Raw genomic sequence first — 27,310 nt, 5'->3', positions numbered from 1 at the left:
CGCAGCAAGCTTAACTTTATGTGTCACACGCATGTCTTACTTTGGTGTAGATGACTTCTGCGACGACCTTCCTTTATCGGGGGGTGGTATCCTCGGCGCGGGCGTGTACCTCTTCCGTCGACGACGGGCCTCCCTCCATTTGTTCTGCAAATCATCCCCTCGTGGTTTGTTCTGCTCAGGCACCTCCACTTCAGTGTACGAAAGGTCGCTTTCGCCGTCTGTGTCCCCGCTTTCATCATGCTTCCCTCCTGTGAGACAACCCATCTCTTGGTGGTCTCCCTCCCTCTTTTCGGACGGCGCAGCTGACTGATGCACTCCTTGCAACAAAACTGAACCTATCTTAGCTGCATCTGTTTCGCGTATTGCCAACGCGTCCAGTTCGCTGTTCGGCTTTCCGTATGAATTATTCTGTGTTTCTTGATCTGTTTCATTTACTGACCTTTCCCCATGCACTGGCTGAAATTCCTTCCCTTGTCGATCTTCTGCTGCATTCGGGCTATCCTTGTTCTCAGCTACCTTCAAATCGTATGCACTGTGCGCGTCCCCCTCAGCGACATTGGCTACGTTAGGGACTTCGTCATTATATTCCATGTGGTTGTCCTCGTCCGTTGCGCCCAAGGTTCTCCTAGTTTCCGATGCGTAAGTTTCCATACACTGTGATGCTTCATGACCAAACGAGCGACAGTCTTTACACCAAGGCGTTGTGCACTGTTTCCGTACGTGCCCAATTCTGCGACACCGCAGACAAAGTGGTGCCCTGCCCTCAACCGCCAATAACACTTGACAGCCCATTATCTGCAACATGTGCGGTAGCTTGTCAACTGTCGAACCATCATTTAGTGCCAGAGTTACTTTTCTTGTCGTTGTATCCGCTCCATTGAAGAAAGTTCCTTTCCATTTTTCCCTTTGAATTTGTTTTATGGTGCCAAAAGCTTGTAATGCCCTCTTCACATCTTCCTCCGGTACGTGAGTCGGCATCCAATGCATGAGAATTTCCACTTCTCTCTTGTTCGGATCTAGCACAACACATTTCCTGCCTTTAACTTTTAGTGCTCCTTTATCCAGAATTTTGCTTTTTGGCAGACCCGTGTGGACCGACAACGCCCACACGTGATTAAATTGAAACGCCCCAAAGGCAGACACGTCTTCTTTCCTAACCACCTCTTTCACAGCTTCTTCAAAATCAGATACGCGGTAAGGCCTACCTCTGGGATCCGCATGAAGAAACACGGTATTATAAGAAACGCTTCCTCTTGGTAGTGTCGGTAGAATCATCCTGTATTCAGACACGTTTCCTTCCTGCTGGTTCATCGTAACCCGGCTAGGCATAGCCGTACTCGCTGCTCCACTGGAGCTCATACCAACCACGTCCGTACTGCACAACAGCCGGAAGCAGAGTCACTCGGCCACGCTACCTCTCACTGCTACTTTAAGGTTATCAAGAGAAAAAAAGTCAAAGGCGTAGCAGCTACCATGAAGTAGAAGTCTTCCAGTCGCGCACGCTTCTGCAATGCGTGTACCGTGTACTGAATGTAGTACGCCACTCCTCATGCACGGGGAATCCTTATCCAGTTCAGCCGATATAATCTAAAGGAGACAACGCGGATATAAGTAGCTGGCTTCAAACCTGTCAACCTCTGTGTGTGTTGCATCCCCCCCAAAAACCCATGGCAGCGGTGGGATTCGAACCCACGCCCTTTCGGACTGGTGCCTAAAACCAGCGCCTTAGACCACTCAGCCACGCTACCTCTCACTGCTACTTTAAGGTTATCAAGAGAAAAATGTCAAAGGCGTAGCAGCTACCATGAAGTAGAAGTCTTCCAGTCGCGCACGCTTCTGCAATGCGTGTACCGTGTACCGAATGTAGTACGCCAGCGCTACCGCCATGCACGGGGAATCCTTATCCAGTTCAGCCGATATAATCTAAAGGAGACAACGCGGATATAAGTAGCTGGCTTCAAACCTGTCAACCTCTGTGTGTGTTGCATCCCCCCCAAAAACCCATGGCAGCGGTGGGATTCGAACCCACGCCCTTTCGGACTGGTGCCTAAAACCAGCGCCTTAGACCACTCGGCCACGCTACCTCTTTTTTTTTTTTTTTCCACCAGGTAATAACGTTTATTTACAAACATTAAAATAAGCTATGACTGTACAGTGTTAATGAGTGATGTATGATGAATGAATGATGCACACCGTAGCATCCAAATACACAGGATACAAAAAAATACATGGTACACAACACACAGGTTACACGGGTCACATACAGAGAGTAAAAATTTACATACATACACAGGATAGAAAAAAATACATGGTACACAACGCACAGGTTAAACACGTCCCACACAGAGAGTAATAATTTACGTAGTGGACAGCGATTCACACAGATGCTCTAACCACGGTGGTGCTTCCAAATGCTGCATGCAGCATAGCTTCAGCTGCGTTATTTCTACTTTAAAATACTGCATGGGCGACGCCAATGGCTCTTCATTTCTGTCTGCCATACGCAGCTTCCACAAGCAATACATAGCTATCAGCATGATAATATCGTAGCGTATATCTTCATTCGGATGTAATGGTAGGAATCTGATTGTATGTGGATTCAGAGAGAGGCGTTTATTCAGTACTTTAATCTGTATGTCGTCCCAGAAAAACTGTGCTTCCGTACAATCAAGAAAGATGTGGTCAACGGTTTCAGGGACTTTGCAAAACCTGCAGTTGGCAGACCATGGGACATATATGCCTTTCTGTTCCAACCATGCTTTCACAGAGAGCGTTGATGTATGAAGCTTGAAAAAGAATGTTTTCATATTCGGCTTTATGTGCATGCGTTTGACCCTGTGTAAAACGTCCGCTCCAGGCCACTCAGACGGAATTTGCCTGTAAATTGGCACGGGAAACAAGGTATCTATCAAATGGGCTGCCAACACTTTCTTTGAAACCGAAAAGAGGTAATCTGGGGTAAACCTGACTTTTAGAAAGTTGACGCAGTCCACGACCTCCTGATAAAACCCTGTCAACTGCAAGTCTTGCTCGTGGAAGCCAACATATATATCAGGCATATAGTTGTAGGCTACTGCTCTCTTCACGGCGTCTAATAGGGGGTGCACAGACTGCCTATAAAACCAGAGCCACGCTACCTCTCACTGCTACTTTAAGGTTATCAAGAGAAAAATGTCAAAGGCGTAGCAGCTACCATGAAGTAGAAGTCTTCCAGTCGCGCACGCTTCTGCAATGCGTGTACCGTGTACTGAATGTAGTACGCCAGCGCTACCGCCATGCACGGGGAATCCTTATCCAGTTAAGCCGATATAATCTAAAGGAGACAACGCGGATATAAGTAGCTGGCTTCAAACCTGTCAACCTCTGTGTGTGTTGCATCCCCCCCAAAAACCCATGGCAGCGGTGGTATTCGAACCCACGCCCTTTCGGACTGGTGCCTAAAACCAGTGCCTTAGACCACTCGGCCACGCTACCTCTCACTGCTACTTTAAGGTTATCAAGAGAAAAATGTCAAAGGCGTAGCAGCTACCATGAAGTAGAAGTCTTCCAGTCGCGCACGCTTCTGCAATGCGTGTACCGTGTACTGAATGTAGTACGCCAGCGCTACCGCCATGCACGGGGAATCCTTATCCAGTTAAGCCGATATAATCTAAAGGAGACAACGCGGATATAAGTAGCTGGCTTCAAACCTGTCAACCTCTGTGTGTGTTGCATCCCCCCCAAAAACCCATGGCAGCGGTGGGATTCGAACCCACGCCCTTTCGGACTGGTGCCTAAAACCAGCGCCTTAGACCACTCGGCCACGCTATCTCTCACTGCTACTTTAAGGTTATCAAGAGAAAAATGTCAAAGGCGTAGCAGCTACCATGAAGTAGAAGTCTTCCAGTCGCGCACGCTTCTGCAATGCGTGTACCGTGTACTGAATGTAGTACGCCAGCGCTACCGCCATGCACGGGGAATCCTTATCCAGTTAAGCCGATATAATCTAAAGGAGACAACGCGGATATAAGTAGCTGGCTTCAAACCTGTCAACCTCTGTGTGTGTTGCATCCCCCCCAAAAACCCATGGCAGCGGTGGTATTCGAACCCACGCCCTTTCGGACTGGTGCCTAAAACCAGTGCCTTAGACCACTCGGCCACGCTACCTCTCACTGCTACTTTAAGGTTATCAAGAGAAAAATGTCAAAGGCGTAGCAGCTACCATGAAGTAGAAGTCTTCCAGTCGCGCACGCTTCTGCAATGCGTGTACCGTGTACTGAATGTAGTACGCCAGCGCTACCGCCATGCACGGGGAATCCTTATCCAGTTAAGCCGATATAATCTAAAGGAGACAACGCGGATATAAGTAGCTGGCTTCAAACCTGTCAACCTCTGTGTGTGTTGCATCCCCCCCAAAAACCCATGGCAGCGGTGGGATTCGAACCCACGCCCTTTCGGACTGGTGCCTAAAACCAGCGCCTTAGACCACTCGGCCACGCTACCTCTCACTGCTACTTTAAGGTTATCAAGAGAAAAATGTCAAAGGCGTAGCAGCTACCATGAAGTAGAAGTCTTCCAGTCGCGCACGCTTCTGCAATGCGTGTACCGTGTACTGAATGTAGTACGCCAGCGCTACCGCCATGCACGGGGAATCCTTATCCAGTTAAGCCGATATAATCTAAAGGAGACAACGCGGATATAAGTAGCTGGCTTCAAACCTGTCAACCTCTGTGTGTGTTGCATCCCCCCCAAAAACCCATGGCAGCGGTGGGATTCGAACCCACGCCCTTTCGGACTGGTGCCTAAAACCAGTGCCTTAGACCACTCGGCCACGCTACCTCTCACTGCTACTTTAAGGTTATCAAGAGAAAAATGTCAAAGGCGTAGCAGCTACCATGAAGTAGAAGTCTTCCAGTCGCGCACGCTTCTGCAATGCGTGTACCGTGTACTGAATGTAGTACGCCAGCGCTACCGCCATGCACGGGGAATCCTTATCCAGTTAAGCCGATATAATCTAAAGGAGACAACGCGGATATAAGTAGCTGGCTTCAAACCTGTCAACCTCTGTGTGTGTTGCATCCCCCCCAAAAACCCATGGCAGCGGTGGGATTCGAACCCACGCCCTTTCGGACTGGTGCCTAAAACCAGTGCCTTAGACCACTCGGCCACGCTACCTCTCACTGCTACTTTAAGGTTATCAAGAGAAAAATGTCAAAGGCGTAGCAGCTACCATGAAGTAGAAGTCTTCCAGTCGCGCACGCTTCTGCAATGCGTGTACCGTGTACTGAATGTAGTACGCCAGCGCTACCGCCATGCACGGGGAATCCTTATCCAGTTAAGCCGATATAATCTAAAGGAGACAACGCGGATATAAGTAGCTGGCTTCAAACCTGTCAACCTCTGTGTGTGTTGCATCCCCCCCAAAAACCCATGGCAGCGGTGGGATTCGAACCCACGCCCTTTCGGACTGGTGCCTAAAACCAGCGCCTTAGACCACTCGGCCACGCTACCTCTCACTGCTACTTTAAGGTTATCAAGAGAAAAATGTCAAAGGCGTAGCAGCTACCATGAAGTAGAAGTCTTCCAGTCGCGCACGCTTCTGCAATGCGTGTACCGTGTACTGAATGTAGTACGCCAGCGCTACCGCCATGCACGGGGAATCCTTATCCAGTTAAGCCGATATAATCTAAAGGAGACAACGCGGATATAAGTAGCTGGCTTCAAACCTGTCAACCTCTGTGTGTGTTGCATCCCCCCCAAAAACCCATGGCAGCGGTGGGATTCGAACCCACGCCCTTTCGGACTGGTGCCTAAAACCAGCGCCTTAGACCACTCGGCCACGCTACCTCTCACTGCTACTTTAAGGTTATCAAGAGAAAAATGTCAAAGGCGTAGCAGCTACCATGAAGTAGAAGTCTTCCAGTCGCGCACGCTTCTGCAATGCGTGTACCGTGTACTGAATGTAGTACGCCAGCGCTACCGCCATGCACGGGGAATCCTTATCCAGTTAAGCCGATATAATCTAAAGGAGACAACGCGGATATAAGTAGCTGGCTTCAAACCTGTCAACCTCTGTGTGTGTTGCATCCCCCCCAAAAACCCATGGCAGCGGTGGGATTCGAACCCACGCCCTTTCGGACTGGTGCCTAAAACCAGCGCCTTAGACCACTCGGCCACGCTACCTCTCACTGCTACTTTAAGGTTATCAAGAGAAAAATGTCAAAGGCGTAGCAGCTACCATGAAGTAGAAGTCTTCCAGTCGCGCACGCTTCTGCAATGCGTGTACCGTGTACTGAATGTAGTACGCCAGCGCTACCGCCATGCACGGGGAATCCTTATCCAGTTCAGCCGATATAATCTAAAGGAGACAACGCGCATATAAGTAGCTGGCTTCAAACCTGTCAACCTCTGTGTGTGTTGCATCCCCCCGAAAAACCCATGGCAGCGGTGGGATTCGAACCCACGCCCTTTCGGACTGGTGCCTAAAACCAGCGCCTTAGCCCACTCGGCCACGCTGCCTCTTTCTTTTCTTTTCCACCTTTTATTAACAAAACACACAAGTGCACACAACTACAGGTACGTCACACGGTCGCAACGCCGTGGGCTATTACAAAACGTCTAAAGAGGAAACTGAAGACCTTTTGAATTTGTACATACGATTTTACAAGTACGTAAGGGCATCAGACAATGTTTCTAACCAATCTGGCAGCTCTAAACATCGCATAAGGCGCAGCTTAAGTTGGGATATTTCTATCTTAAAGTATTTCATAGGAGGCATTAACGGTTCTTCGTTCCTGTCAGCCATACGAAGTTTCCACAGACAGTACAGGGCTATAAGCATGACAATATCGTACCTGACTGTTTCCCTCGGGTGTAATGGGAGAAACCGTATGGTGTGTGGGTTAAGCCGAAGTCGAGTTTTGAAAACTTTATACTGGAGATCGTCCCAGAAGAACTGGGCTTCTGTGCAGTCTAAGAAAAGGTGATCATGCGTTTCAGGAACTTTGCAGAACCTGCAGTCTGCCGACCAGGGCACGTATATGCCCTTCTGCGCGAGCCATGCCTTGACAGGTAGTGTTGACGTATGAAGTTTGTAAAAGAATGTCTTCATGTTTGGTTTGATTGGCATCCTTTGGACTCGAACCAAAACATCCCTGCCTGGCCAAGTGGGTGGAATATCTCGATAGACAGGCACAGGGAACAATGTATCGATCAAGTGGGCCGCCAGCGTATTCTTGTTGACAGACAAGAGGTATTCAAGGGTAAACCTGGCTTTCAAAAACTGCATGCACTCAACGACCTCCTTGAAAAAGCCTGTTAACCGCATCGTTCCCTCTGTGAACGTGACGTGTAACTCCGGGATGTAATTATAAGTAAGGATGCGTTTTACTCCCTCGAGAACTGGATGCAGCTCCTCACGAATGAACCAGAGTCTCATGACCAGTTGTTTGACAAAGAGGTGCTGTAGGCCGAGGCCTCCATCACGAAGTTTTCGAAAAAGATAGTCGCGACGCATCCTCTCAAATGTAGAGCACCAGATTGTGGTGGCAAAAATCCTGTGACAGGCGTGCACTACTTTGCGCGGGCATTGCAAGACTTGCAAAAGGTAAACCAGTTTAGCAGCTAGAAACACGTTGCATACTGTCGCTCGCTGAAAAATTGAAAGGTCTTTCTTCCTCCAGATGAAAGCGTGTTTCCTTATGTTGTCGAGCCTCTGGGACCACATTCTACTCGGGTTCCTGGTTTCTTGCAACGGGACACCAAGATAACGAGGGTTTTGTTCCTGCCACGGAATTCCGCAAAAAGCTCCAGGTGTTGTCGCCCAGTGGCCGCACCAAACGCCTAAGGACTTCTCTTTGTTTACACGCGCTCCAGACGCTTGGCCAAACAATTCAACTTGTTCCATGACATTCACTACGCTAGGTTTGTCCTTGACAAGGAATGCAAGATCATCAGCATATGCGGCCACCTTGATCACAGTACCGGCCAGTTCGAACCCGTGGATATCATTCAGACGGATGACTCGCCGACACAGCGGCTCCAGGTACAAGTCAAAGAGCAGTGGTGACAGGGGACAGCCCTGTCGAACCGAGAATCGCAGCATTATCGGTGCGGCAAGAGTGTTGTTAATGATGAGGCTCGTGGCAACTTGCTCGTAACAAAGCTTGATGCGGCCGACAAAGCGAGCTCCCACGTTGACGTATTCCAGCAACGCAAACAAATATGTGTGACATACGCGGTCAAAAGCCTTAGAAAGGTCCAGCTGCAACATGGCCACATGGTCCCCCTCGTACCGACACCAATCCAGAATGGTACGCACCACATGGATATTCGTCAGTATAGTCCTACCCCTTATTCCGCACGTTTGGTGATCACCTATCAACTGAGGTAACACAAGTTGTAGTCGAGCAGCCATAACTTTGGCGTATATTTTGTAATCGACATTGCATAGGGTAATTCATAACATAGGGGAATGCACAGGTAATAGCCTGTAATCAGTAACCTTTGCCGTCGAACCTTCTGCAACTTTTTTAGGAACCAGCACGGTGTGCGATCGCCGGAAACTGCCGGAAAAAATCCCGTTTTCTTCAGCCTCGGCGTATACATCCAGCAAAATAGGCACGAGAAAAGCGGAAAGCGTCTTGTAGAACTCGGCACTGCTACTTTAAGGTTATCAAGAGAAAAATGTCAAAGGCGTAGCAGCTACCATGAAGTAGAGGTCTTCCAGTCGCGCACGCTTCTGCAATGCGTGTACCGTGTACTGAATGTAGTACGCCAGCGCTACCGCCATGCACGGGGAATCCTTATCCAGTTCAGCCGATATAATCTAAAGGAGAAAACGCGGATATAAGTAGCTGGCTTCAAACCTGTCAACCTCTGTGTGTGTTGCATCCCCCCCAAAAACCCATAGCAGCGGTGGGATTCGAACCCACGCCCTTTCGGACTGGTGCCTAAAACCAGCGCCTTAGACCACTCGGCCACGCTACCTGTCACTGCTACTTTAAGGTTATCAAGAGAAAAATGTCAAAGGCGTAGCAGCTACCATGAAGTAGAAGTCTTCCAGTCGCGCACGCTTCTGCAATGCGTGTACCGTGTACTGAATGTAGTACGCCAGCGCTACCGCCATGCACGGGGAATCCTTATCCAGTTAATCCGATATAATCTAAAGGAGACAACGCGGATATAAGTAGCTGGCTTCAAACCTGTCAACCTCTGTGTGTGTTGCATCCCCCCCAAAAACCCATAGCAGCGGTGGGATTCGAACCCACGCCCTTTCGGACTGGTGCCTAAAACCAGCGCCTTAGACCACTCGGCCACGCTACCTCTCACTGCTACTTTAAGGTTATCAAGAGAAAAATGTCAAAGGCGTAGCAGCTACCATGAAGTAGAGGTCTTCCAGTCGCGCACGCTTCTGCAATGCGTGTACCGTGTACTGAATGTAGTACGCCAGCGCTACCGCCATGCACGGGGAATCCTTATCCAGTTCAGCCGATATAATCTAAAGGAGAAAACGCGGATATAAGTAGCTGGCTTCAAACCTGTCAACCTCTGTGTGTGTTGCATCCCCCCCAAAAACCCATAGCAGCGGTGGGATTCGAACCCACGCCCTTTCGGACTGGTGCCTAAAACCAGCGCCTTAGACCACTCGGCCACGCTACCTGTCACTGCTACTTTAAGGTTATCAAGAGAAAAATGTCAAAGGCGTAGCAGCTACCATGAAGTAGAAGTCTTCCAGTCGCGCACGCTTCTGCAATGCGTGTACCGTGTACTGAATGTAGTACGCCAGCGCTACCGCCATGCACGGGGAATCCTTATCCAGTTAATCCGATATAATCTAAAGGAGACAACGCGGATATAAGTAGCTGGCTTCAAACCTGTCAACCTCTGTGTGTGTTGCATCCCCCCCAAAAACCCATAGCAGCGGTGGGATTCGAACCCACGCCCTTTCGGACTGGTGCCTAAAACCAGCGCCTTAGACCACTCGGCCACGCTACCTGTCACTGCTACTTTAAGGTTATCAAGAGAAAAATGTCAAAGGCGTAGCAGCTACCATGAAGTAGAAGTCTTCCAGTCGCGCACGCTTCTGCAATGCGTGTACCGTGTACTGAATGTAGTACGCCAGCGCTACCGCCATGCACGGGGAATCCTTATCCAGTTAATCCGATATAATCTAAAGGAGACAACGCGGATATAAGTAGCTGGCTTCAAACCTGTCAACCTCTGTGTGTGTTGCATCCCCCCCAAAAACCCATAGCAGCGGTGGGATTCGAACCCACGCCCTTTCGGACTGGTGCCTAAAACCAGCGCCTTAGACCACTCGGCCACGCTACCTCTCACTGCTACTTTAAGGTTATCAAGAGAAAAATGTCAAAGGCGTAGCAGCTACCATGAAGTAGAAGTCTTCCAGTCGCGCACGCTTCTGCAATGCGTGTACCGTGTACTGAATGTAGTACGCCAGCGCTACCGCCATGCACGGGGAATCCTTATCCAGTTAATCCGATATAATCTAAAGGAGACAACGCGGATATAAGTAGCTGGCTTCAAACCTGTCAACCTCTGTGTGTGTTGCATCCCCCCCAAAAACCCATAGCAGCGGTGGGATTCGAACCCACGCCCTTTCGGACTGGTGCCTAAAACCAGCGCCTTAGACCACTCGGCCACGCTACCTGTCACTGCTACTTTAAGGTTATCAAGAGAAAAATGTCAAAGGCGTAGCAGCTACCATGAAGTAGAAGTCTTCCAGTCGCGCACGCTTCTGCAATGCGTGTACCGTGTACTGAATGTAGTACGCCAGCGCTACCGCCATGCACGGGGAATCCTTATCCAGTTAATCCGATATAATCTAAAGGAGACAACGGGGATATAAGTAGCTGGCTTCAAACCTGTCAACCTCTGTGTGTGTTGCATCCCCCCCAAAAACCCATAGCAGCGGTGGGATTCGAACCCACGCCCTTTCGGACTGGTGCCTAAAACCAGCGCCTTAGACCACTCGGCCACGCTACCTGTCACTGCTACTTTAAGGTTATCAAGAGAAAAATGTCAAAGGCGTAGCAGCTACCATGAAGTAGAAGTCTTCCAGTCGCGCACGCTTCTGCAATGCGTGTACCGTGTACTGAATGTAGTACGCCAGCGCTACCGCCATGCACGGGGAATCCTTATCCAGTTAATCCGATATAATCTAAAGGAGACAACGCGGATATAAGTAGCTGGCTTCAAACCTGTCAACCTCTGTGTGTGTTGCATCCCCCCCAAAAACCCATAGCAGCGGTGGTATTCGAACCCACGCCCTTTCGGACTGGTGCCTAAAACCAGCGCCTTAGACCACTCGGCCACGCTACCTGTCACTGCTACTTTAAGGTTATCAAGAGAAAAATGTCAAAGGCGTAGCAGCTACCATGAAGTAGAAGTCTTCCAGTCGCGCACGCTTCTGCAATGCGTGTACCGTGTACTGAATGTAGTACGCCAGCGCTACCGCCATGCACGGGGAATCCTTATCCAGTTAATCCGATATAATCTAAAGGAGACAACGCGGATATAAGTAGCTGGCTTCAAACCTGTCAACCTCTGTGTGTGTTGCATCCCCCCCAAAAACCCATAGCAGCGGTGGGATTCGAACCCACGCCCTTTCGGACTGGTGCCTAAAACCAGCGCCTTAGACCACTCGGCCACGCTACCTCTCACTGCTACTTTAAGGTTATCAAGAGAAAAATGTCAAAGGCGTAGCAGCTACCATGAAGTAGAGGTCTTCCAGTCGCGCACGCTTCTGCAATGCGTGTACCGTGTACTGAATGTAGTACGCCAGCGCTACCGCCATGCACGGGGAATCCTTATCCAGTTCAGCCGATATAATCTAAAGGAGAAAACGCGGATATAAGTAGCTGGCTTCAAACCTGTCAACCTCTGTGTGTGTTGCATACCCCCCAAAAACCCATAGCAGCGGTGGTATTCGAACCCACGCCCTTTCGGACTGGTGCCTAAAACCAGCGCCTTAGACCACTCGGCCACGCTACCTGTCACTGCTACTTTAAGGTTATCAAGAGAAAAATGTCAAAGGCGTAGCAGCTACCATGAACTAGAAGTCTTCCAGTCGCGCACGCTTCTGCAATGCGTGTACCGTGTACTGAATGTAGTACGCCAGCGCTACCGCCATGCACGGGGAATCCTTATCCAGTTAATCCGATATAATCTAAAGGAGACAACGCGGATATAAGTAGCTGGCTTCAAACCTGTCAACCTCTGTGTGTGTTGCATCCCCCCCAAAAACCCATAGCAGCGGTGGGATTCGAACCCACGCCCTTTCGGACTGGTGCCTAAAACCAGCGCCTTAGACCACTCGGCCACGCTACCTCTCACTGCTACTTTAAGGTTATCAAGAGAAAAATGTCAAAGGTGTAGCAGCTACCATGAAGTAGAGGTCTTCCAGTCGCGCACGCTTCTGCAATGCGTGTACCGTGTACTGAATGTAGTACGCCAGCGCTACCGCCATGCACGGGGAATCCTTATCCAGTTCAGCCGATATAATCTAAAGGAGAAAACGCGGATATAAGTAGCTGGCTTCAAACCTGTCAACCTCTGTGTGTGTTGCATACCCCCCAAAAACCCATAGCAGCGGTGGGATTCGAACCCACGCCCTTTCGGACTGGTGCCTAAAACCAGCGCCTTAGACCACTCGGCCACGCTACCTCTCACTGCTACTTTAAGGTTATCAAGAGAAAAATGTCAAAGGTGTAGCAGCTACCATGAAGTAGAGGTCTTCCAGTCGCGCACGCTTCTGCAATGCGTGTACCGTGTACTGAATGTAGTACGCCAGCGCTACCGCCATGCACGGGGAATCCTTATCCAGTTCAGCCGATATAATCTAAAGGAGAAAACGCGGATATAAGTAGCTGGCTTCAAACCTGTCAACCTCTGTGTGTGTTGCATACCCCCCAAAAACCCATAGCAGCGGTGGGATTCGAACCCACGCCCTTTCGGACTGGTGCCTAAAACCAGCGCCTTAGACCACTCGGCCACGCTACCTGTCACTGCTACTTTAAGGTTATCAAGAGAAAAATGTCAAAGGCGTAGCAGCTACCATGAACTAGAAGTCTTCCAGTCGCGCACGCTTCTGCAATGCGTGTACCGTGTACTGAATGTAGTACGCCAGCGCTACCGCCATGCACGGGGAATCCTTATCCAGTTAATCCGATATAATCTAAAGGAGACAACGCGGATATAAGTAGCTGGCTTCAAACCTGTCAACCTCTGTGTGTGTTGCATCCCCCCCAAAAACCCATAGCAGCGGTGGGATTCGAACCCACGCCCTTTCGGACTGGTGCCTAAAACCAGCGCCTTAGACCACTCGGCCACGCTACCTCTCACTGCTACTTTAAGGTTATCAAGAGAAAAATGTCAAAGGTGTAGCAGCTACCATGAAGTAGAGGTCTTCCAGTCGCGCACGCTTCTGCAATGCGTGTACCGTGTACTGAATGTAGTACGCCAGCGCTACCGCCATGCACGGGGAATCCTTATCCAGTTCAGCCGATATAATCTAAAGGAGAAAACGCGGATATAAGTAGCTGGCTTCAAACCTGTCAACCTCTGTGTGTGTTGCATCCCCCCCAAAAACCCATAGCAGCGGTGGGATTCGAACCCACGCCCTTTCGGACTGGTGCCTAAAACCAGCGCCTTAGACCACTCGGCCACGCTACCTCTCACTGCTACTTTAAGGTTATCAAGAGAAAAATGTCAAAGGCGTAGCAGCTACCATGAAGTAGAGGTCTTCCAGTCGCGCACGCTTCTGCAATGCGTGTACCGTGTACTGAATGTAGTACGCCAGCGCTACCGCCATGCACGGGGAATCCTTATCCAGTTAATCCGATATAATCTAAAGGAGACAACGCGGATATAAGTAGCTGGCTTCAAACCTGTCAACCTCTGTGTGTGTTGCATCCCCCCCAAAAACCCATGGCAGCGGTGGTATTCGAACCCACGCCCTTTCGGACTGGTGCCTAAAACCAGCGCCTTAGACCACTCGGCCACGCTACCTGTCACTGCTACTTTAAGGTTATCAAGAGAAAAATGTCAAAGGCGTAGCAGCTACCATGAAGTAGAAGTCTTCCAGTCGCGCACGCTTCTGCAATGCGTGTACCGTGTACTGAATGTAGTACGCCAGCGCTACCGCCATGCACGGGGAATCCTTATCCAGTTAAGCCGATATAATCTAAAGGAGACAACGCGGATATAAGTAGCTGGCTTCAAACCTGTCAACCTCTGTGTGTGTTGCATCCCCCCCAAAAACCCATGGCAGCGGTGGGATTCGAACCCACGCCCTTTCGGACTGGTGCCTAAAACCAGCGCCTTAGACCACTCAGCTTTTTTATTTATTTTTTTTTTTTACAGTCCACCGCTCTACCAACTGAGCTTTTTTTTATTAGTATTTTTACAGTTTTGTAATAAAAGCACTAAGAGCGTGGAGGCACCCCGCCGTCCACTTTGGCCGAAGCCTTCAGACTTGTGCAGCGTTGTTTGTCCGGTGGCGGTATTTCCCCGCTGTGCTATTCGTGACCCTTTAGTTCGCTGAGCGCGGATCCGCATCACTCAGCTTTCCTTGGGGTTGTCTTCTCTTTCTTCATTGTTTCGAAGAGTAACTTCAAAGCGTCTGTGAGAGTGTCTGCAGCATCTGTGCGAGCGACCAAAGTAGCCTCTATCCAAGCAAGGGTACCCATGAAGCAGTTCCATGGCGTTTTTGGATTCACTTTGCAGTCTGCGATGGCCATACGAAAGCGCCATATTCCATGGAGTCCACTTACCACTAGGGTAGCTGCAGCGTCGTTCTCAGAATAGGCGTCGAACACCAAGTACTTCAGGGACATCCAGTCGATGTTTACATCGAGCTTCGTATGCAGTCGAAAATCATCCCAGAAGTCCCTGGCTCTTTTGCACGTTACGAATACATGGAAGAGAGTCTCCTCTGCTCCGCACAGGTCGCAATTCAAAGACCACGGCACGAAGAACCCTTTTTTCCGAAGCCACACTTTGACTGGCAGTACCTCGCAATGGAATCTGATGAACATATCCTTGGTGCCCGTTGGAACGGGGAACCTTCGAAGCCTGCGAAGGACGTTCTCAGCCAGTGGCGAAAGGCCGGGGTGCCGGTACAGGGGGTCTGGTAGGACAGTCTCTATAGTGTCCCAGTAGAGATTCTTCTTTTTCACTGTACAGAGATACTCCCAGGAAAATCGCTGCTCGAAGAATCTGACTGCAGCAGCAACCTCTCGGTAGAAAGCTCTTACATGTTTCTTTCCTAGGTAGCATCCCGCTAGCACCGTCCACCTAGATAGGTGATCTCCGCCGAGCGCTTGTAAGCCACTTCTTAAGAATGGGTCGGAGTTGTCTCTAAAGTAGAGGAAGCGTTGGACCTTCATCTTAATCTCCAGATTGACTAGCCCAAGTCCCCCTCTCTTCAAACTCCAGAAGAGGTTGGTTCTTCGCATCTTCTCCATGGGGGAATTCCAGACGAAGGTGGCGCAGGTTCTGTGAAACTTGTTTATCATCCCGTTGTTATATCTACTGCATTGTGCTGTGTACAGTACAACCGGATACAAACTTGAATTGCAGATGTAAGCTCTGTTGAATAAGGAGAGATAACGGCCATGCCAAGGTATCAACGCTCCCCTGAGGCTGCTAACTTTTGTTCTCCAAAGCTGATCCGTTGGCGTTCGTAGGTCGAATGGGATACCCAAGTATTTGTCTAATCTTGTAGTCCACTGAATACCGAGGAACACGGAGGGTGTTTCATTCCACGGCCCCAGCCATGCTCCAATGGTCTTCTTGAGGTTTACCTCTGCACCGGATAACGTTGCGAACTCCTTGATGGATTCCATAGTCTCATCTATTCCCTCTCTCGATGTGCACACCACCGCAACGTCATCAGCATAAGCCAACAGCTTGACGGTCTCTGCTCCAATCTGCAATCCTGTGATGCGATTGTTAGCCAAAATATTCCGGCACAGCGGCTCCAGGTACGCTGCAAATAGAAGGGGAGAGAGTGGGCAACCCTGACGTACTGAAGTATGAATGTTTATCGGAGCGCTGACCTTTCCATTTATGACAAGTCTGGTGCAAATGTCCGTGTAGCACACTCTTATCCAGTTTCCTAGGTACTATCCCACCCTTAGCTTCTTTAAAACTTCCCAGAGGAATTGATGATTGACGCGATCGAAAGCCTGTTTCAGGTCCACTTGGAGGATGCCAAGTTTCACAGCCAGAGCTTCCGCTGCTTCACATGCTGTCCTCATGATGTGCAAGTTTCTTGCAATTGATCTCCTTTTCATTCCGTATGCTTGGTGTAATCCTACAACCGTGGTTAAGCAGGCTTCCAGTCGATTCGTTAGGGTTTTCGCCAAGATTTTGTAATCTGTACATACCAGACTGATCGGACGGAAGTCATTCACCGTGGGCGCTTCACCCTTCTTGACAGTCCTCTTCGGAATGAGCACGGTGTAACTTTGTCGCATAGATGGTGGCAAGAGCTTGCGGGCTGAAATATCGTCGAACACTCTTTTCAGGATAGGTGATAGCTGCGTTGAGAACTTCTTGTAAAAGAGAGATCCAATACCATCGGGCCCCGGTGATTTGTTCCGGCCCAGTTTCTTGATTGCCTTTTCTATTTCTTCCACCGATATTGGTGAGTTCATTGCCTCTGATAAGTCCTCTTTGACCGCAGGCAAGTTTTCCAAGTATCGTAGCGTTTCCGGCGAGTCTGCTGGGGTTTGGGAAGTGAAGAGCTGGGTGTACGTCTTGTGGAACGATTCTTGGATTTCCTGTTGGGTTTCTACGGTTGTCTCCCCCACTTTCACGGACGTTATCTGGTTTTCGCATGCCCTTTCCTTTTCTCGCAACAGGAACAGCTTGCTAGGCTGTTCCTCTCTCGACAATGCATTCAGCCTGCTTCTAATCTCTGCTCCTTTGAAGCGTCTTTCCATGATGCAAAGTATATCTTTCTTCACCAGCTGTATATCTTCTTTGTGACCACCAGGATTGATGCTCTCCTCTGAAACAAGTGTGAGAAGATCCTGCATTAAGCACCTGATTTCTGCCCGCTCTTTGTGCTTTTTCACTTCACTGAAAGATATAGCCTTCTTCTTGAGGGTTCCTTTAAACACTTCCCACGTAACAGCATTAACTTCATTGGTGGTCCCATATTCTTCTATAAGTTGGTCTAGTTGTTGCGTGAAGTCTTCGTCTTCTAAAATGCTCTCATTGAGTTTCCAAGTGCTTGACCCTGTAACTTTTGAGGGGGTTCTTCGTCTGTTGAAATTCACCTCCACGCTTACCAGTCCGTGATCAGAAAAGGCAACTGGGGTGACGAGATAGTTTTCAGCCATTGCTATCCAATCTGCCGACATGTAGATCCTATCCAGTCTCGCGTATGATGCACCTTGCCAATGAGTATAACGAAGAGTATTGTCGGACTGTTCTTCCGCTACGTCAACAAGGCTGAAGTCTCTCAACATTCCCTTCAACTCTGCCACACTGGGATCGCTCCGGAAAGTATAGCTGCAGTCCTTTTTGCCCGTCACGACATTGAAGTCCCCACAAAGAATAACCTTTGCTGGAATGTCCACAAAACTTCTCAGGTCACGGAAGAACATTTTACGGTCCTCGCTACTATTTGAAGCGTAGATGCATAGAAGTCTAATTAGGTTTCTGTGTATGAGAAGGTCGACACACGTGAACCGTCCTCCTTGGTCTAAAACAAGATCAACTACGGTAAAGCTTCGCCGCTTCCTTATTAAAATCGCCGTTCCAGCACTGCGCCCGCAGCCTGCAGAGTGGTAGCACCAGAACTTCTGCTTGAAAAAATTGACAAGTTCGTTCTCCTGGTCCACTGTCGAAATCTTTGTTTCTTGAATGCATACAATATCGAGCCTATGCTCATCTACTGTTTCCATCAGCCATTGTTTCCTGTTTCGCCGGATTAAGCTGTATGTGTTTAAAGTTCCTACTTTAAGCTTTTTTTTCATCATTGAAGGCTTTCAAAAGGACAGCAAGCGTTCTGTTATGTGTCGGCAAAGTGCACATCGTCAAGCTGGGATGCCCCGATCTCTTCCAGCGCAAATTGCGGTCTCATAGCATCAGCCTTCTTCCAGCGGCTTTCTGATCTCGCGTCTCGCCTCTGTTCTTTTAAATAGTCTTTTCCTATCGTGTTCTGTTTGTCGCGTCTTTTACGCTTCACCACTTTTCCCTCCACTTCGACTATATCCATATCGCTGTCATCCTTCTGGCTGCTATCATCATCTTTGCGAACTATCGCTGTGTCTGTGCTGATTGGGGTGTTATCTTGTGTGACGTCCTTTTTCCCTTCCTTGTCTTGTGCATTAATCTCTTCGCTATTTCCTGTTTCTTCATGGTCCATCAAATGTTCCACATTGATTTCATTCACCTTCGGTTTTGTCTTGCTTGCGTAAGATTGCACGCAGTCATCTGCGTCGTGTCCGAAAGTCCTACATTTTCTGCACCACGTGGCCCTGCACTGACTGCGAATGTGCCCGATTTCTTTGCACCGCAGGCAGAGTGGCGGTTTTCCAGGCACTGCTAGCAGAATAGGGTCGCCTCGTATATAGATCATGTATGGTATGCGGTCAACACTGTAGTTTTCATTCAAGCGCAGCTTTACAGTTCTGGTCATGGTTTCTATTCCTGCAAACTCCTCGCATTTCCACTTCTCCCGAACTATATCCATAACCTCGCCGTAGTCCGACAAAGCCACGTTGATTTCCTCGTTCGGTATCTGAGTGGATATCCAATGTAGTTTTATTGATACGTCCTTCGAATGTGGGTCCACGACGATACACCTTTTCTCTTTTACCGTTATTTCTTTCTTTCTGAGAAGACGTTGTTTCTCTGCCTCGTTGTCAAACGTGATAGCCCACACATGATTATATCTGTAAGCTCCTATAGCACGGATCGTCTTCCGTTGAACCACTTCCTTCAACGGTGCGTCAAAATCCAATATCTTGTAAGGCTTAGCAGACGGGTCTGCGTGCAATAGAAGAGTTGTAGCAGAAAAATTACCTGCGTTTATGGTGGGCATGATTATCCTGTAGTCTTTTTCGGTACCACTAGGCCTAAGTTCATCCCGGCTCGAAGCCGTTGTCACCGCCCGGAGCGAGCTCATCCTGCGTCCGTACCTCTCGGTGCCCGGAACCAGAATCCACCTTAGACCACTCAGCCACGCTACCTCTCACTGCTACTTTAAGGTTATCAAGAGAAAAATGTCAAAGGCGTAGCAGCTACCATGAAGTAGAAGTCTTCCACTCGCGCACGGTTCTGCAATGCGTGTACCGTGTACTGAATGTAGTACGCTGTACTGAATGTAGTACGCCAGCGCTACCGCCATGCACGGGGAATCCTTATCCAGTTAAGCCGATATAATCTAAAGGAGACAACGCGGATATAAGTAGCTGGCTTCAAACCTGTCAACCTCTGTGTGTGTTGCATCCCCCCCAAAAACCCATGGCAGCGGTGGTATTCGAACCCACGCCCTTTCGGACTGGTGCCTAAAACCAGCGCCTTAGACCACTCGGCCACGCTACCTCTCACTGCTACTTTAAGGTTCTCAAGAGAAAAATGTCAAAGGCGTAGCAGCTACCATGAAGTAGAAGTCTTCCAGTCGCGCACGCTTCTGCAATGCGTGTACTGAATGTAGTACGCCAGCGCTACCGCCATGCACGGGGAATCCTTATCCAGTTAAGCCGATATAATCTAAAGGAGACAACGCGGATATAAGTAGCTGGCTTCAAACCTGTCAACCTCTGTGTGTGTTGCATCCCCCCCAAAAACCCATGGCAGCGGTGGTATTCGAACCCACGCCCTTTCGGACTGGTGCCTAAAACCAGCGCCTTAGACCACTCGGCCACGCTACCTCTCACTGCTACTTTAAGGTTCTCAAGAGAAAAATGTCAAAGGCGTAGCAGCTACCATGAAGTAGAAGTCTTCCAGTCGCGCACGCTTCTGCAATGCGTGTACCGTGTACTGAATGTAGTACGCCAGCGCTACCGCCATGCACAGGGAATCCTTATCCAGTTAAGCCGATATAATCTAAAGGAGACAACGCGGATATAAGTAGCTGGCTTCAAACCTGTCAACCTCTGTGTGTGTTGCATCCCCCCCAAAAACCCATGGCAGCGGTGGTATTCGAACCCACGCCCTTTCGGACTGGTGCCTAAAACCAGCGCCTTAGACCACTCGGCCACGCTACCTCTCACTGCTACTTTAAGGTTATCAAGAGAAAATGTCAAAGGCGTAGCAGCTACCATGAAGTAGAAGTCTTCCAGTCGCGCACGCTTCTGCAATGCGTGTACCGTGTACTGAATGTAGTACGCCAGCGCTACCGCCATGCACGGGGAATCCTTATCCAGTTCAGCCGATATAATCTAAAGGAGACAACGCGGATATAAGTAGCTGGCTTCAAACCTGTCAACCTCTGTGTGTGTTGCATCCCCCCAAAAAACCAATGGCAGCGGTGGGATTCGAACCCACGCCCTTTCGGACTGGTGCCTAAAACCAGCGCCTTAGACCACTCGGCCACGCTACCTCTCACTGCTACTTTAAGGTTATCAAGAGAAAAATGTCAAAGGCGTAGCAGCTACCATGAAGTAGAAGTCTTCCAGTCGCGCACGCTTCTGCAATGCGTGTACCGTGTACTGAATGTAGTACGCCAGCGCTACCGCCATGCACGGGGAATCCTTATCCAGTTCAGCCGATATAATCTAAAGGAGACAACGCGGATATAAGTAGCTGGCTTCAAACCTGTCAACCTCTGTGTGTGTTGCATCCCCCCAAAAAACCAATGGCAGCGGTGGGATTCGAACCCACGCCCTTTCGGACTGGTGCCTAAAACCAGCGCCTTAGACCACTCGGCCACGCTACCTCTCACTGCTACTTTAAGGTTATCAAGAGAAAAATGTCAAAGGCGTAGCAGCTACCATGAAGTAGAAGTCTTCCAGTCGCGCACGCTTCTGCAATGCGTGTACCGTGTACTGAATGTAGTACGCCAGCGCTACCGCCATGCACGGGGAATCCTTATCCAGTTCAGCCGATATAATCTAAAGGAGACAACGCGGATATAAGTAGCTGGCTTCAAACCTGTCAACCTCTGTGTGTGTTGCATCCCCCCAAAAAACCCATGGCAGCGGTGGGATTCGAACCCACGCCCTTTCGGACTGGTGCCTAAAACCAGCGCCTTAGACCACTCGGCCACGCTACCTCTCACTGCTACTTTAAGGTTATCAAGAGAAAAATGTCAAAGGCGTAGCAGCTACCATGAAGTAGAAGTCTTCCAGTCGCGCACGCTTCTGCAATGCGTGTACCGTGTACTGAATGTAGTACGCCAGCGCTACCGCCATGCACGGGGAATCCTTATCCAGTTCAGCCGATATAATCTAAAGGAGACAACGCGGATATAAGTAGCTGGCTTCAAACCTGTCAACCTCTGTGTGTGTTGCATCCCCCCAAAAAACCCATGGCAGCGGTGGGATTCGAACCCACGCCCTTTCGGACTGGTGCCTAAAACCAGCGCCTTAGACCACTCGGCCACGCTACCTCTCACTGCTACTTTAAGGTTATCAAGAGAAAAATGTCAAAGGCGTAGCAGCTACCATGAAGTAGAAGTCTTCCAGTCGCGCACGCTTCTGCAATGCGTGTACCGTGTACTGAATGTAGTACGCCAGCGCTACCGCCATGCACAGGGAATCCTTATCCAGTTAAGCCGATATAATCTAAAGGAGACAACGCGGATATAAGTAGCTGGCTTCAAACCTGTCAACCTGTGTGTGTGTTGCATACCCCCCAAAAACCCATGGCAGCGGTGGGATTCGAACCCACGCCCTTTCGGACTGGTGCCTAAAATCAGCGCCTTAGACCACAAGGCCACGCTACCTCTCACTGCTACTTTAAGGTTATCAAGAGAAAAATGTCAAAGGCGTAGCAGCTACCATGAAGTAGAAGTCTTCCAGTCGCGCACGCTTCTGCAATGCGTGTACCGTGTACTGAATGTAGTACGCCAGCGCTACCGCCATGCACGGGGAATCCTTATCCAGTTAAGCCGATATAATCTAAAGGAGACAACGCCGATATAAGTAGCTGGCTTCAAACCTGTCAACCTCTGTGTGTGTTGCATCCCCCCAAAAAACCCATGGCAGCGGTGGGATTCGAACCCACGCCCTTTCGGACTGGTGCCTAAAACCAGCGCCTTAGACCACTCGGCCACGCTACCTCTCACTGCTACTTTAAGGTTATCAAGAGAAAAATGTCAAAGGCGTAGCAGCTACCATGAAGTAGAAGTCTTCCAGTCGCGCACGTCTGCAATGCGTGTACTGAATGTAGTACGCCACTCCTCATGCACGGGGAATCCTTATCCAGTTCAGCCGATATAATCTAAAGAAGACAACGCGGATATAAGTAGCTGGCTTCAAACCTGTCAACCTCTATGTGTGTTGCATCCCCCCCGAAAAACCCATGGCAGCGGTGGGATTCGAACCCACGCCCTTTCGGACTGGTGCCTAAAATCAGCGCCTTAGACCACAAGGCCACGCTACCTCTCACTGCTACTTTAAGGTTATCAAGAGAAAAATGTCAAAGGCGTAGCAGCTACCATGAAGTAGAAGTCTTCCAGTCGCGCACGTCTGCAATGCGTGTACTGAATGTAGTACGCCACTCCTCATGCACGGGGAATCCTTATCCAGTTCAGCCGATATAATCTAAAGAAGACAACGCGGATATAAGTAGCTGGCTTCAAACCTGTCAACCTCTATGTGTGTTGCATCCCCCCCGAAAAACCCATGGCAGCGGTGGGATTCGAACCCACGCCCTTTCGGACTGGTGCCTAAAATCAGCGCCTTAGACCACAAGGCCACGCTACCTCTCACTGCTACTTTAAGGTTATCAAGAGAAAAATGTCAAAGGCGTAATAGCTACCATGAAGTAGAGGTCTTCCAGTCGCGCACGCTTCTGCAATGCGTGTACCGTGTACTGAATGTAGTACGCCAGCGCTACCGCCATGCACGGGGAATCCTTATCCAGTTAAGCCGATATAATCTAAAGGAGACAACGCCGATATAAGTAGCTGGCTTCAAACCTGTCAACCTCTGTGTGTGTTGCATCCCCCCAAAAAACCCATGGCAGCGGTGGGATTCGAACCCACGCCCTTTCGGACTGGTGCCTAAAACCAGCGCCTTAGACCACTCGGCCACGCTACCTCTCACTGCTACTTTAAGGTTATCAAGAGAAAAATGTCAAAGGCGTAGCAGCTACCATGAAGTAGAAGTCTTCCAGTCGCGCACGTCTGCAATGCGTGTACTGAATGTAGTACGCCACTCCTCATGCACGGGGAATCCTTATCCAGTTCAGCCGATATAATCTAAAGAAGACAACGCGGATATAAGTAGCTGGCTTCAAACCTGTCAACCTCTATGTGTGTTGCATCCCCCCCGAAAAACCCATGGCAGCGGTGGGATTCGAACCCACGCCCTTTCGGACTGGTGCCTAAAATCAGCGCCTTAGACCACAAGGCCACGCTACCTCTCACTGCTACTTTAAGGTTATCAAGAGAAAAATGTCAAAGGCGTAGCAGCTACCATGAAGTAGAAGTCTTCCAGTCGCGCACGCTTCTGCAATGCGTGTACCGTGTACTGAATGTAGTACGCCAGCGCTACCGCCATGCACGGGAATCCTTATCCAGTTAAGCCGATATAATCTAAAGGAGACAACGCCGATATAAGTAGCTGGCTTCAAACCTGTCAACCTCTATGTGTGTTGCATCCCCCCCGAAAAACCCATGGCAGCGGTGGGATTCGAACCCACGCCCTTTCGGACTGGTGCCTAAAATCAGCGCCTTAGACCACAAGGCCACGCTACCTCTCACTGCTACTTTAAGGTTATCAAGAGAAAAATGTCAAAGGCGTAATAGCTACCATGAAGTAGAGGTCTTCCAGTCGCGCACGCTTCTGCAATGCGTGTACCGTGTACTGAATGTAGTACGCCAGCGCTACCGCCATGCACGGGGAATCCTTATCCAGTTAAGCCGATATAATCTAAAGGAGACAACGCCGATATAAGTAGCTGGCTTCAAACCTGTCAACCTCTGTGTGTGTTGCATCCCCCCAAAAAACCCATGGCAGCGGTGGGATTCGAACCCACGCCCTTTCGGACTGGTGCCTAAAACCAGCGCCTTAGACCACTCGGCCACGCTACCTCTCACTGCTACTTTAAGGTTATCAAGAGAAAAATGTCAAAGGCGTAGCAGCTACCATGAAGTAGAAGTCTTCCAGTCGCGCACGCTTCTGCAATGCGTGTACCGTGTACTGAATGTAGTACGCCAGCGCTACCGCCATGCACGGGGAATCCTTATCCAGTTAAGCCGATATAATCTAAAGGAGACAACGCCGATATAAGTAGCTGGCTTCAAACCTGTCAACCTCTATGTGTGTTGCATCCCCCCCGAAAAACCCATGGCAGCGGTGGGATTCGAACCCACGCCCTTTCGGACTGGTGCCTAAAATCAGCGCCTTAGACCACAAGGCCACGCTACCTCTCACTGCTACTTTAAGGTTATCAAGAGAAAAATGTCAAAGGCGTAGCAGCTACCATGAAGTAGAAGTCTTCCAGTCGCGCACGTCTGCAATGCGTGTACTGAATGTAGTACGCCACTCCTCATGCACGGGGAATCCTTATCCAGTTCAGCCGATATAATCTAAAGAAGACAACGCGGATATAAGTAGCTGGCTTCAAACCTGTCAACCTCTATGTGTGTTGCATCCCCCCCGAAAAACCCATGGCAGCGGTGGGATTCGAACCCACGCCCTTTCGGACTGGTGCCTAAAACCAGCGCCTTAGACCCAGGGATCGGAACCGGAACTGAACCCGAACCGAAAACCGGAAAAAACCGTTATTTTCTGACGAACCGGAACCGAACCGAACCCGAACAATTTTTTTGCTTGTCCTGAGCCGAACCGGAACTGAACCGAAAAAAATTGATACGGTTACCGGTTCGGGAATCGGTTCAGAGGTAAATTAATTGTACTACTGACCGACTTTTTTTTTTTTGCTCACCTGAAACGGTTATCTCACACCTTTCTCTTACAATCGTGTACGGTGAGCGTAAGCTTGCTTGCATATAGCAAAATTACTGCCCGTGGACCGGTTAAACCGAGGCCGAAAAAAGTAACTGTTCCAATCCCTGTAAATGCCCCGACCGCTGACAGATTTTTTTGTGTCTGTGTATGTGCGGGGGGGGGGGGGTGTTCTCCCTAAGCCGAACCCGAACCGAACCGAACCGATATACCTGAACCGGTTCAAGCTGATAATTTCGGTTCAGCGGAGCTAAACCCGAACCGAACCAATATGCCTGAACCCGAACCCGAACCGGACCGAAAAAAATATCGGTTCCGATCCCTGCTTAGACCACTCGGCCACGCTACTTCTCACTGCTACTTCAAGGTTTTCAAGAGAACAATGTCAAAGGCGTAGCAGCTACCATGAAGTAGAAGTCTTCCAGTCGCGCACGCTTCTGCAATGCGTGTACCGTGTACTGAATGTAGTACGCCAGCGCTACCGCCATGCACGGGGAATCCTTATCCAGTTCAGCCGATATAATCTAAAGGAGACAACGCGGATATAAGTAGCTGGCTTCAAACCTGTCAACCTCTGTGTGTGTTGCATCCCCCCCAAAAAACCCATGGCAGCGGTGGGATTCGAACCCACGCCCTTTGGGACTGGTGCCTAAAACCAGCGCCTTAGACCACTCGGCCACGCTACCTCTCACTGCTACTTTAAGGTTATCAAGAGAAAAATGTCAAAAGGCGTAGCAGCTACCATGAAGTAGAATTCTTCCAGTCGCGCACACTTCTGCAATGCGTGTACCGTGTACTGAATGTAGTACGCCACTCCTCATGCACGGGGAATCCTTATCCAGTTCAGCCGACATAATCTAAAGGAGACAACGCAGATATAAGTAGCTGGCTTCAAACCTGTCAACCTCTGTGTGTGTTGCATCTCTCCCAAACACCCATGGCAGCGGTGGGATTCGAACCCACGCCCTTTCGGACTGGTGCCTAAAACCAGCGCCTTAGACCACTCGGCCACGCTACCTCACACTGCTACTTTAAGGTTATCAAGAGAAAAATGTCAAAAGGCGTAGCAGCTACCATGAAGTAGAATTCTTCCAGTCGCGCACACTTCTGCAATGCGTGTACCGTGTACTGAATGTAGTACGCCACTCCTCATGCACGGGGAATCCTTATCCAGTTCAGCCGACATAATCTAAAGGAGACAACGCAGATATAAGTAGCTGGCTTCAAACCTGTCAACCTCTGTGTGTGTTGCATCTCTCCCAAACACCCATGGCAGCGGTGGGATTCGAACCCACGCCCTTTCGGACTGGTGCCTAAAACCAGCGCCTTAGACCACTCGGCCACGCTACCTCTCACTGCTACTTTAAGGTTATCAAGAGAAAAATGTCAAAAGGCGTAGCAGCTACCATGAAGTAGAATTCTTCCAGTCGCGCACACTTCTGCAATGCGTGTACCGTGTACTGAATGTAGTACGCCACTCCTCATGCACGGGGAATCCTTATCCAGTTCAGCCGACATAATCTAAAGGAGACAACGCAGATATAAGTAGCTGGCTTCAAACCTGTCAACCTCTGTGTGTGTTGCATCTCCCCCAAAAACCCATGGCAGCGGTGGGATTCGAACCCACGCCCTTTCGGACTGGTGCCTAAAACCAGCGCCTTAGACCACTCGGCCACGCTACCTCTCACTGCTAATTTAAGGTTATCAAGAGAAAAATGTCAAAAGGCGTAGCAGCTACCATGAAGTAGAAGTCTTCCAGTCGCGCACGCTTCTGCAATGCGTGTACCGTGTACTGAATGTAGTACGCCACTCCTCATGCACGGGGAATCCTTATCCAGTTCAGACGACATAATCTAAAGGAGACAACGCGGATATAAGTACCTGGCTTCAAACCTGAAAATGGCTGAATCGAAAATGGCTGAAGGTTGGGGCTTAAATATAGGCGCATTTTTCATCATTTCCCGTCCCCTGAGGAATATATTTAAAAAAAAAATTGAAGATGGTCAGGTTCCTTGCTTGGTCGAAATTCGCTGGAATTAGCCGCAGAGAATGAAGCGGCTGGTGATGCACCGAGAAAGAATATTCTCCAGTCTTTCAGTATCAAGCTACGAGGGTGGTTCCATAAGTTTCAGGCCCGAGGTAGAAAATGCGCACGACTTTGAAAATGCGATTAAGGACGCGTGGCGCCATCTGTTGGAGGGCCGTAGCACCACCCT

The 27,310-nt window shown here is 49.5% G+C and overlaps 1 protein-coding gene and 42 non-coding genes across 43 annotated transcripts; all 43 read right to left on the bottom strand.

Annotated features, from left to right (window-relative positions):
* Positions 1-1,668: 1,668 nt before the first annotated feature.
* Trnal-uag (transfer RNA leucine (anticodon UAG)) lies at positions 1,669-1,748 on the bottom strand. Its single transcript has one exon. It is a non-coding gene; the product is annotated as a tRNA-Leu (tRNA).
* Positions 1,749-2,004: 256 nt separating this feature from the next.
* On the bottom strand, positions 2,005-2,084 carry Trnal-uag (transfer RNA leucine (anticodon UAG)). Its single transcript has one exon. It is a non-coding gene; the product is annotated as a tRNA-Leu (tRNA).
* Positions 2,085-3,394: 1,310 nt separating this feature from the next.
* On the bottom strand, positions 3,395-3,474 carry Trnal-uag (transfer RNA leucine (anticodon UAG)). Its single transcript has one exon. It is a non-coding gene; the product is annotated as a tRNA-Leu (tRNA).
* Positions 3,475-3,730: 256 nt separating this feature from the next.
* Trnal-uag (transfer RNA leucine (anticodon UAG)) lies at positions 3,731-3,810 on the bottom strand. Its single transcript has one exon. It is a non-coding gene; the product is annotated as a tRNA-Leu (tRNA).
* Positions 3,811-4,066: 256 nt separating this feature from the next.
* Trnal-uag (transfer RNA leucine (anticodon UAG)) lies at positions 4,067-4,146 on the bottom strand. Its single transcript has one exon. It is a non-coding gene; the product is annotated as a tRNA-Leu (tRNA).
* Positions 4,147-4,402: 256 nt separating this feature from the next.
* Trnal-uag (transfer RNA leucine (anticodon UAG)) lies at positions 4,403-4,482 on the bottom strand. The gene has a single exon. It is a non-coding gene; the product is annotated as a tRNA-Leu (tRNA).
* A 256-nt stretch (positions 4,483-4,738) lies between these two features.
* Trnal-uag (transfer RNA leucine (anticodon UAG)) lies at positions 4,739-4,818 on the bottom strand. Its single transcript has one exon. It is a non-coding gene; the product is annotated as a tRNA-Leu (tRNA).
* A 256-nt stretch (positions 4,819-5,074) lies between these two features.
* On the bottom strand, positions 5,075-5,154 carry Trnal-uag (transfer RNA leucine (anticodon UAG)). The gene has a single exon. It is a non-coding gene; the product is annotated as a tRNA-Leu (tRNA).
* A 256-nt stretch (positions 5,155-5,410) lies between these two features.
* On the bottom strand, positions 5,411-5,490 carry Trnal-uag (transfer RNA leucine (anticodon UAG)). Its single transcript has one exon. It is a non-coding gene; the product is annotated as a tRNA-Leu (tRNA).
* A 256-nt stretch (positions 5,491-5,746) lies between these two features.
* Trnal-uag (transfer RNA leucine (anticodon UAG)) lies at positions 5,747-5,826 on the bottom strand. Its single transcript has one exon. It is a non-coding gene; the product is annotated as a tRNA-Leu (tRNA).
* Positions 5,827-6,082: 256 nt separating this feature from the next.
* Positions 6,083-6,162, bottom strand: Trnal-uag (transfer RNA leucine (anticodon UAG)). Its single transcript has one exon. It is a non-coding gene; the product is annotated as a tRNA-Leu (tRNA).
* A 256-nt stretch (positions 6,163-6,418) lies between these two features.
* Trnal-uag (transfer RNA leucine (anticodon UAG)) lies at positions 6,419-6,498 on the bottom strand. The gene has a single exon. It is a non-coding gene; the product is annotated as a tRNA-Leu (tRNA).
* Positions 6,499-8,887: 2,389 nt separating this feature from the next.
* Trnal-uag (transfer RNA leucine (anticodon UAG)) lies at positions 8,888-8,967 on the bottom strand. The gene has a single exon. It is a non-coding gene; the product is annotated as a tRNA-Leu (tRNA).
* Positions 8,968-9,223: 256 nt separating this feature from the next.
* Trnal-uag (transfer RNA leucine (anticodon UAG)) lies at positions 9,224-9,303 on the bottom strand. The gene has a single exon. It is a non-coding gene; the product is annotated as a tRNA-Leu (tRNA).
* Positions 9,304-9,559: 256 nt separating this feature from the next.
* On the bottom strand, positions 9,560-9,639 carry Trnal-uag (transfer RNA leucine (anticodon UAG)). The gene has a single exon. It is a non-coding gene; the product is annotated as a tRNA-Leu (tRNA).
* A 256-nt stretch (positions 9,640-9,895) lies between these two features.
* Trnal-uag (transfer RNA leucine (anticodon UAG)) lies at positions 9,896-9,975 on the bottom strand. The gene has a single exon. It is a non-coding gene; the product is annotated as a tRNA-Leu (tRNA).
* Positions 9,976-10,231: 256 nt separating this feature from the next.
* On the bottom strand, positions 10,232-10,311 carry Trnal-uag (transfer RNA leucine (anticodon UAG)). Its single transcript has one exon. It is a non-coding gene; the product is annotated as a tRNA-Leu (tRNA).
* A 256-nt stretch (positions 10,312-10,567) lies between these two features.
* On the bottom strand, positions 10,568-10,647 carry Trnal-uag (transfer RNA leucine (anticodon UAG)). The gene has a single exon. It is a non-coding gene; the product is annotated as a tRNA-Leu (tRNA).
* Positions 10,648-10,903: 256 nt separating this feature from the next.
* Trnal-uag (transfer RNA leucine (anticodon UAG)) lies at positions 10,904-10,983 on the bottom strand. The gene has a single exon. It is a non-coding gene; the product is annotated as a tRNA-Leu (tRNA).
* Positions 10,984-11,239: 256 nt separating this feature from the next.
* Positions 11,240-11,319, bottom strand: Trnal-uag (transfer RNA leucine (anticodon UAG)). Its single transcript has one exon. It is a non-coding gene; the product is annotated as a tRNA-Leu (tRNA).
* Positions 11,320-11,575: 256 nt separating this feature from the next.
* Trnal-uag (transfer RNA leucine (anticodon UAG)) lies at positions 11,576-11,655 on the bottom strand. Its single transcript has one exon. It is a non-coding gene; the product is annotated as a tRNA-Leu (tRNA).
* Positions 11,656-11,911: 256 nt separating this feature from the next.
* Trnal-uag (transfer RNA leucine (anticodon UAG)) lies at positions 11,912-11,991 on the bottom strand. Its single transcript has one exon. It is a non-coding gene; the product is annotated as a tRNA-Leu (tRNA).
* Positions 11,992-12,247: 256 nt separating this feature from the next.
* Positions 12,248-12,327, bottom strand: Trnal-uag (transfer RNA leucine (anticodon UAG)). Its single transcript has one exon. It is a non-coding gene; the product is annotated as a tRNA-Leu (tRNA).
* Positions 12,328-12,583: 256 nt separating this feature from the next.
* Trnal-uag (transfer RNA leucine (anticodon UAG)) lies at positions 12,584-12,663 on the bottom strand. Its single transcript has one exon. It is a non-coding gene; the product is annotated as a tRNA-Leu (tRNA).
* Positions 12,664-12,919: 256 nt separating this feature from the next.
* Trnal-uag (transfer RNA leucine (anticodon UAG)) lies at positions 12,920-12,999 on the bottom strand. The gene has a single exon. It is a non-coding gene; the product is annotated as a tRNA-Leu (tRNA).
* A 256-nt stretch (positions 13,000-13,255) lies between these two features.
* Trnal-uag (transfer RNA leucine (anticodon UAG)) lies at positions 13,256-13,335 on the bottom strand. Its single transcript has one exon. It is a non-coding gene; the product is annotated as a tRNA-Leu (tRNA).
* Positions 13,336-13,591: 256 nt separating this feature from the next.
* On the bottom strand, positions 13,592-13,671 carry Trnal-uag (transfer RNA leucine (anticodon UAG)). The gene has a single exon. It is a non-coding gene; the product is annotated as a tRNA-Leu (tRNA).
* A 256-nt stretch (positions 13,672-13,927) lies between these two features.
* Positions 13,928-14,007, bottom strand: Trnal-uag (transfer RNA leucine (anticodon UAG)). The gene has a single exon. It is a non-coding gene; the product is annotated as a tRNA-Leu (tRNA).
* A 548-nt stretch (positions 14,008-14,555) lies between these two features.
* On the bottom strand, positions 14,556-15,455 carry LOC135372482 (uncharacterized). Its single transcript, XM_064606090.1, has one exon. It carries the CDS (start codon positions 15,453-15,455, stop codon positions 14,556-14,558), a length of 900 nt encoding a protein of 299 aa, XP_064462160.1.
* A 4,025-nt stretch (positions 15,456-19,480) lies between these two features.
* Trnal-uag (transfer RNA leucine (anticodon UAG)) lies at positions 19,481-19,560 on the bottom strand. The gene has a single exon. It is a non-coding gene; the product is annotated as a tRNA-Leu (tRNA).
* A 249-nt stretch (positions 19,561-19,809) lies between these two features.
* Trnal-uag (transfer RNA leucine (anticodon UAG)) lies at positions 19,810-19,889 on the bottom strand. Its single transcript has one exon. It is a non-coding gene; the product is annotated as a tRNA-Leu (tRNA).
* A 256-nt stretch (positions 19,890-20,145) lies between these two features.
* Trnal-uag (transfer RNA leucine (anticodon UAG)) lies at positions 20,146-20,225 on the bottom strand. Its single transcript has one exon. It is a non-coding gene; the product is annotated as a tRNA-Leu (tRNA).
* A 255-nt stretch (positions 20,226-20,480) lies between these two features.
* Trnal-uag (transfer RNA leucine (anticodon UAG)) lies at positions 20,481-20,560 on the bottom strand. Its single transcript has one exon. It is a non-coding gene; the product is annotated as a tRNA-Leu (tRNA).
* A 256-nt stretch (positions 20,561-20,816) lies between these two features.
* On the bottom strand, positions 20,817-20,896 carry Trnal-uag (transfer RNA leucine (anticodon UAG)). Its single transcript has one exon. It is a non-coding gene; the product is annotated as a tRNA-Leu (tRNA).
* Positions 20,897-21,152: 256 nt separating this feature from the next.
* Positions 21,153-21,232, bottom strand: Trnal-uag (transfer RNA leucine (anticodon UAG)). The gene has a single exon. It is a non-coding gene; the product is annotated as a tRNA-Leu (tRNA).
* A 256-nt stretch (positions 21,233-21,488) lies between these two features.
* Trnal-uag (transfer RNA leucine (anticodon UAG)) lies at positions 21,489-21,568 on the bottom strand. The gene has a single exon. It is a non-coding gene; the product is annotated as a tRNA-Leu (tRNA).
* A 592-nt stretch (positions 21,569-22,160) lies between these two features.
* Positions 22,161-22,240, bottom strand: Trnal-uag (transfer RNA leucine (anticodon UAG)). The gene has a single exon. It is a non-coding gene; the product is annotated as a tRNA-Leu (tRNA).
* A 902-nt stretch (positions 22,241-23,142) lies between these two features.
* On the bottom strand, positions 23,143-23,222 carry Trnal-uag (transfer RNA leucine (anticodon UAG)). The gene has a single exon. It is a non-coding gene; the product is annotated as a tRNA-Leu (tRNA).
* Positions 23,223-24,137: 915 nt separating this feature from the next.
* Trnal-uag (transfer RNA leucine (anticodon UAG)) lies at positions 24,138-24,217 on the bottom strand. Its single transcript has one exon. It is a non-coding gene; the product is annotated as a tRNA-Leu (tRNA).
* Positions 24,218-25,700: 1,483 nt separating this feature from the next.
* Trnal-uag (transfer RNA leucine (anticodon UAG)) lies at positions 25,701-25,780 on the bottom strand. The gene has a single exon. It is a non-coding gene; the product is annotated as a tRNA-Leu (tRNA).
* A 252-nt stretch (positions 25,781-26,032) lies between these two features.
* Positions 26,033-26,112, bottom strand: Trnal-uag (transfer RNA leucine (anticodon UAG)). Its single transcript has one exon. It is a non-coding gene; the product is annotated as a tRNA-Leu (tRNA).
* A 252-nt stretch (positions 26,113-26,364) lies between these two features.
* On the bottom strand, positions 26,365-26,444 carry Trnal-uag (transfer RNA leucine (anticodon UAG)). Its single transcript has one exon. It is a non-coding gene; the product is annotated as a tRNA-Leu (tRNA).
* A 252-nt stretch (positions 26,445-26,696) lies between these two features.
* On the bottom strand, positions 26,697-26,776 carry Trnal-uag (transfer RNA leucine (anticodon UAG)). Its single transcript has one exon. It is a non-coding gene; the product is annotated as a tRNA-Leu (tRNA).
* Positions 26,777-27,310: the final 534 nt, after the last annotated feature.

The sequence above is a fragment of the Ornithodoros turicata genome, unplaced genomic scaffold (genome assembly GCF_037126465.1).
Source record: "Ornithodoros turicata isolate Travis unplaced genomic scaffold, ASM3712646v1 Chromosome15, whole genome shotgun sequence".
Lineage (NCBI taxonomy): Eukaryota > Metazoa > Arthropoda > Arachnida > Ixodida > Argasidae > Ornithodoros > Ornithodoros turicata.
Note: the sequence above shows the minus strand (reverse complement) of the source record. Positions and strands in the feature narration are given on the sequence as shown.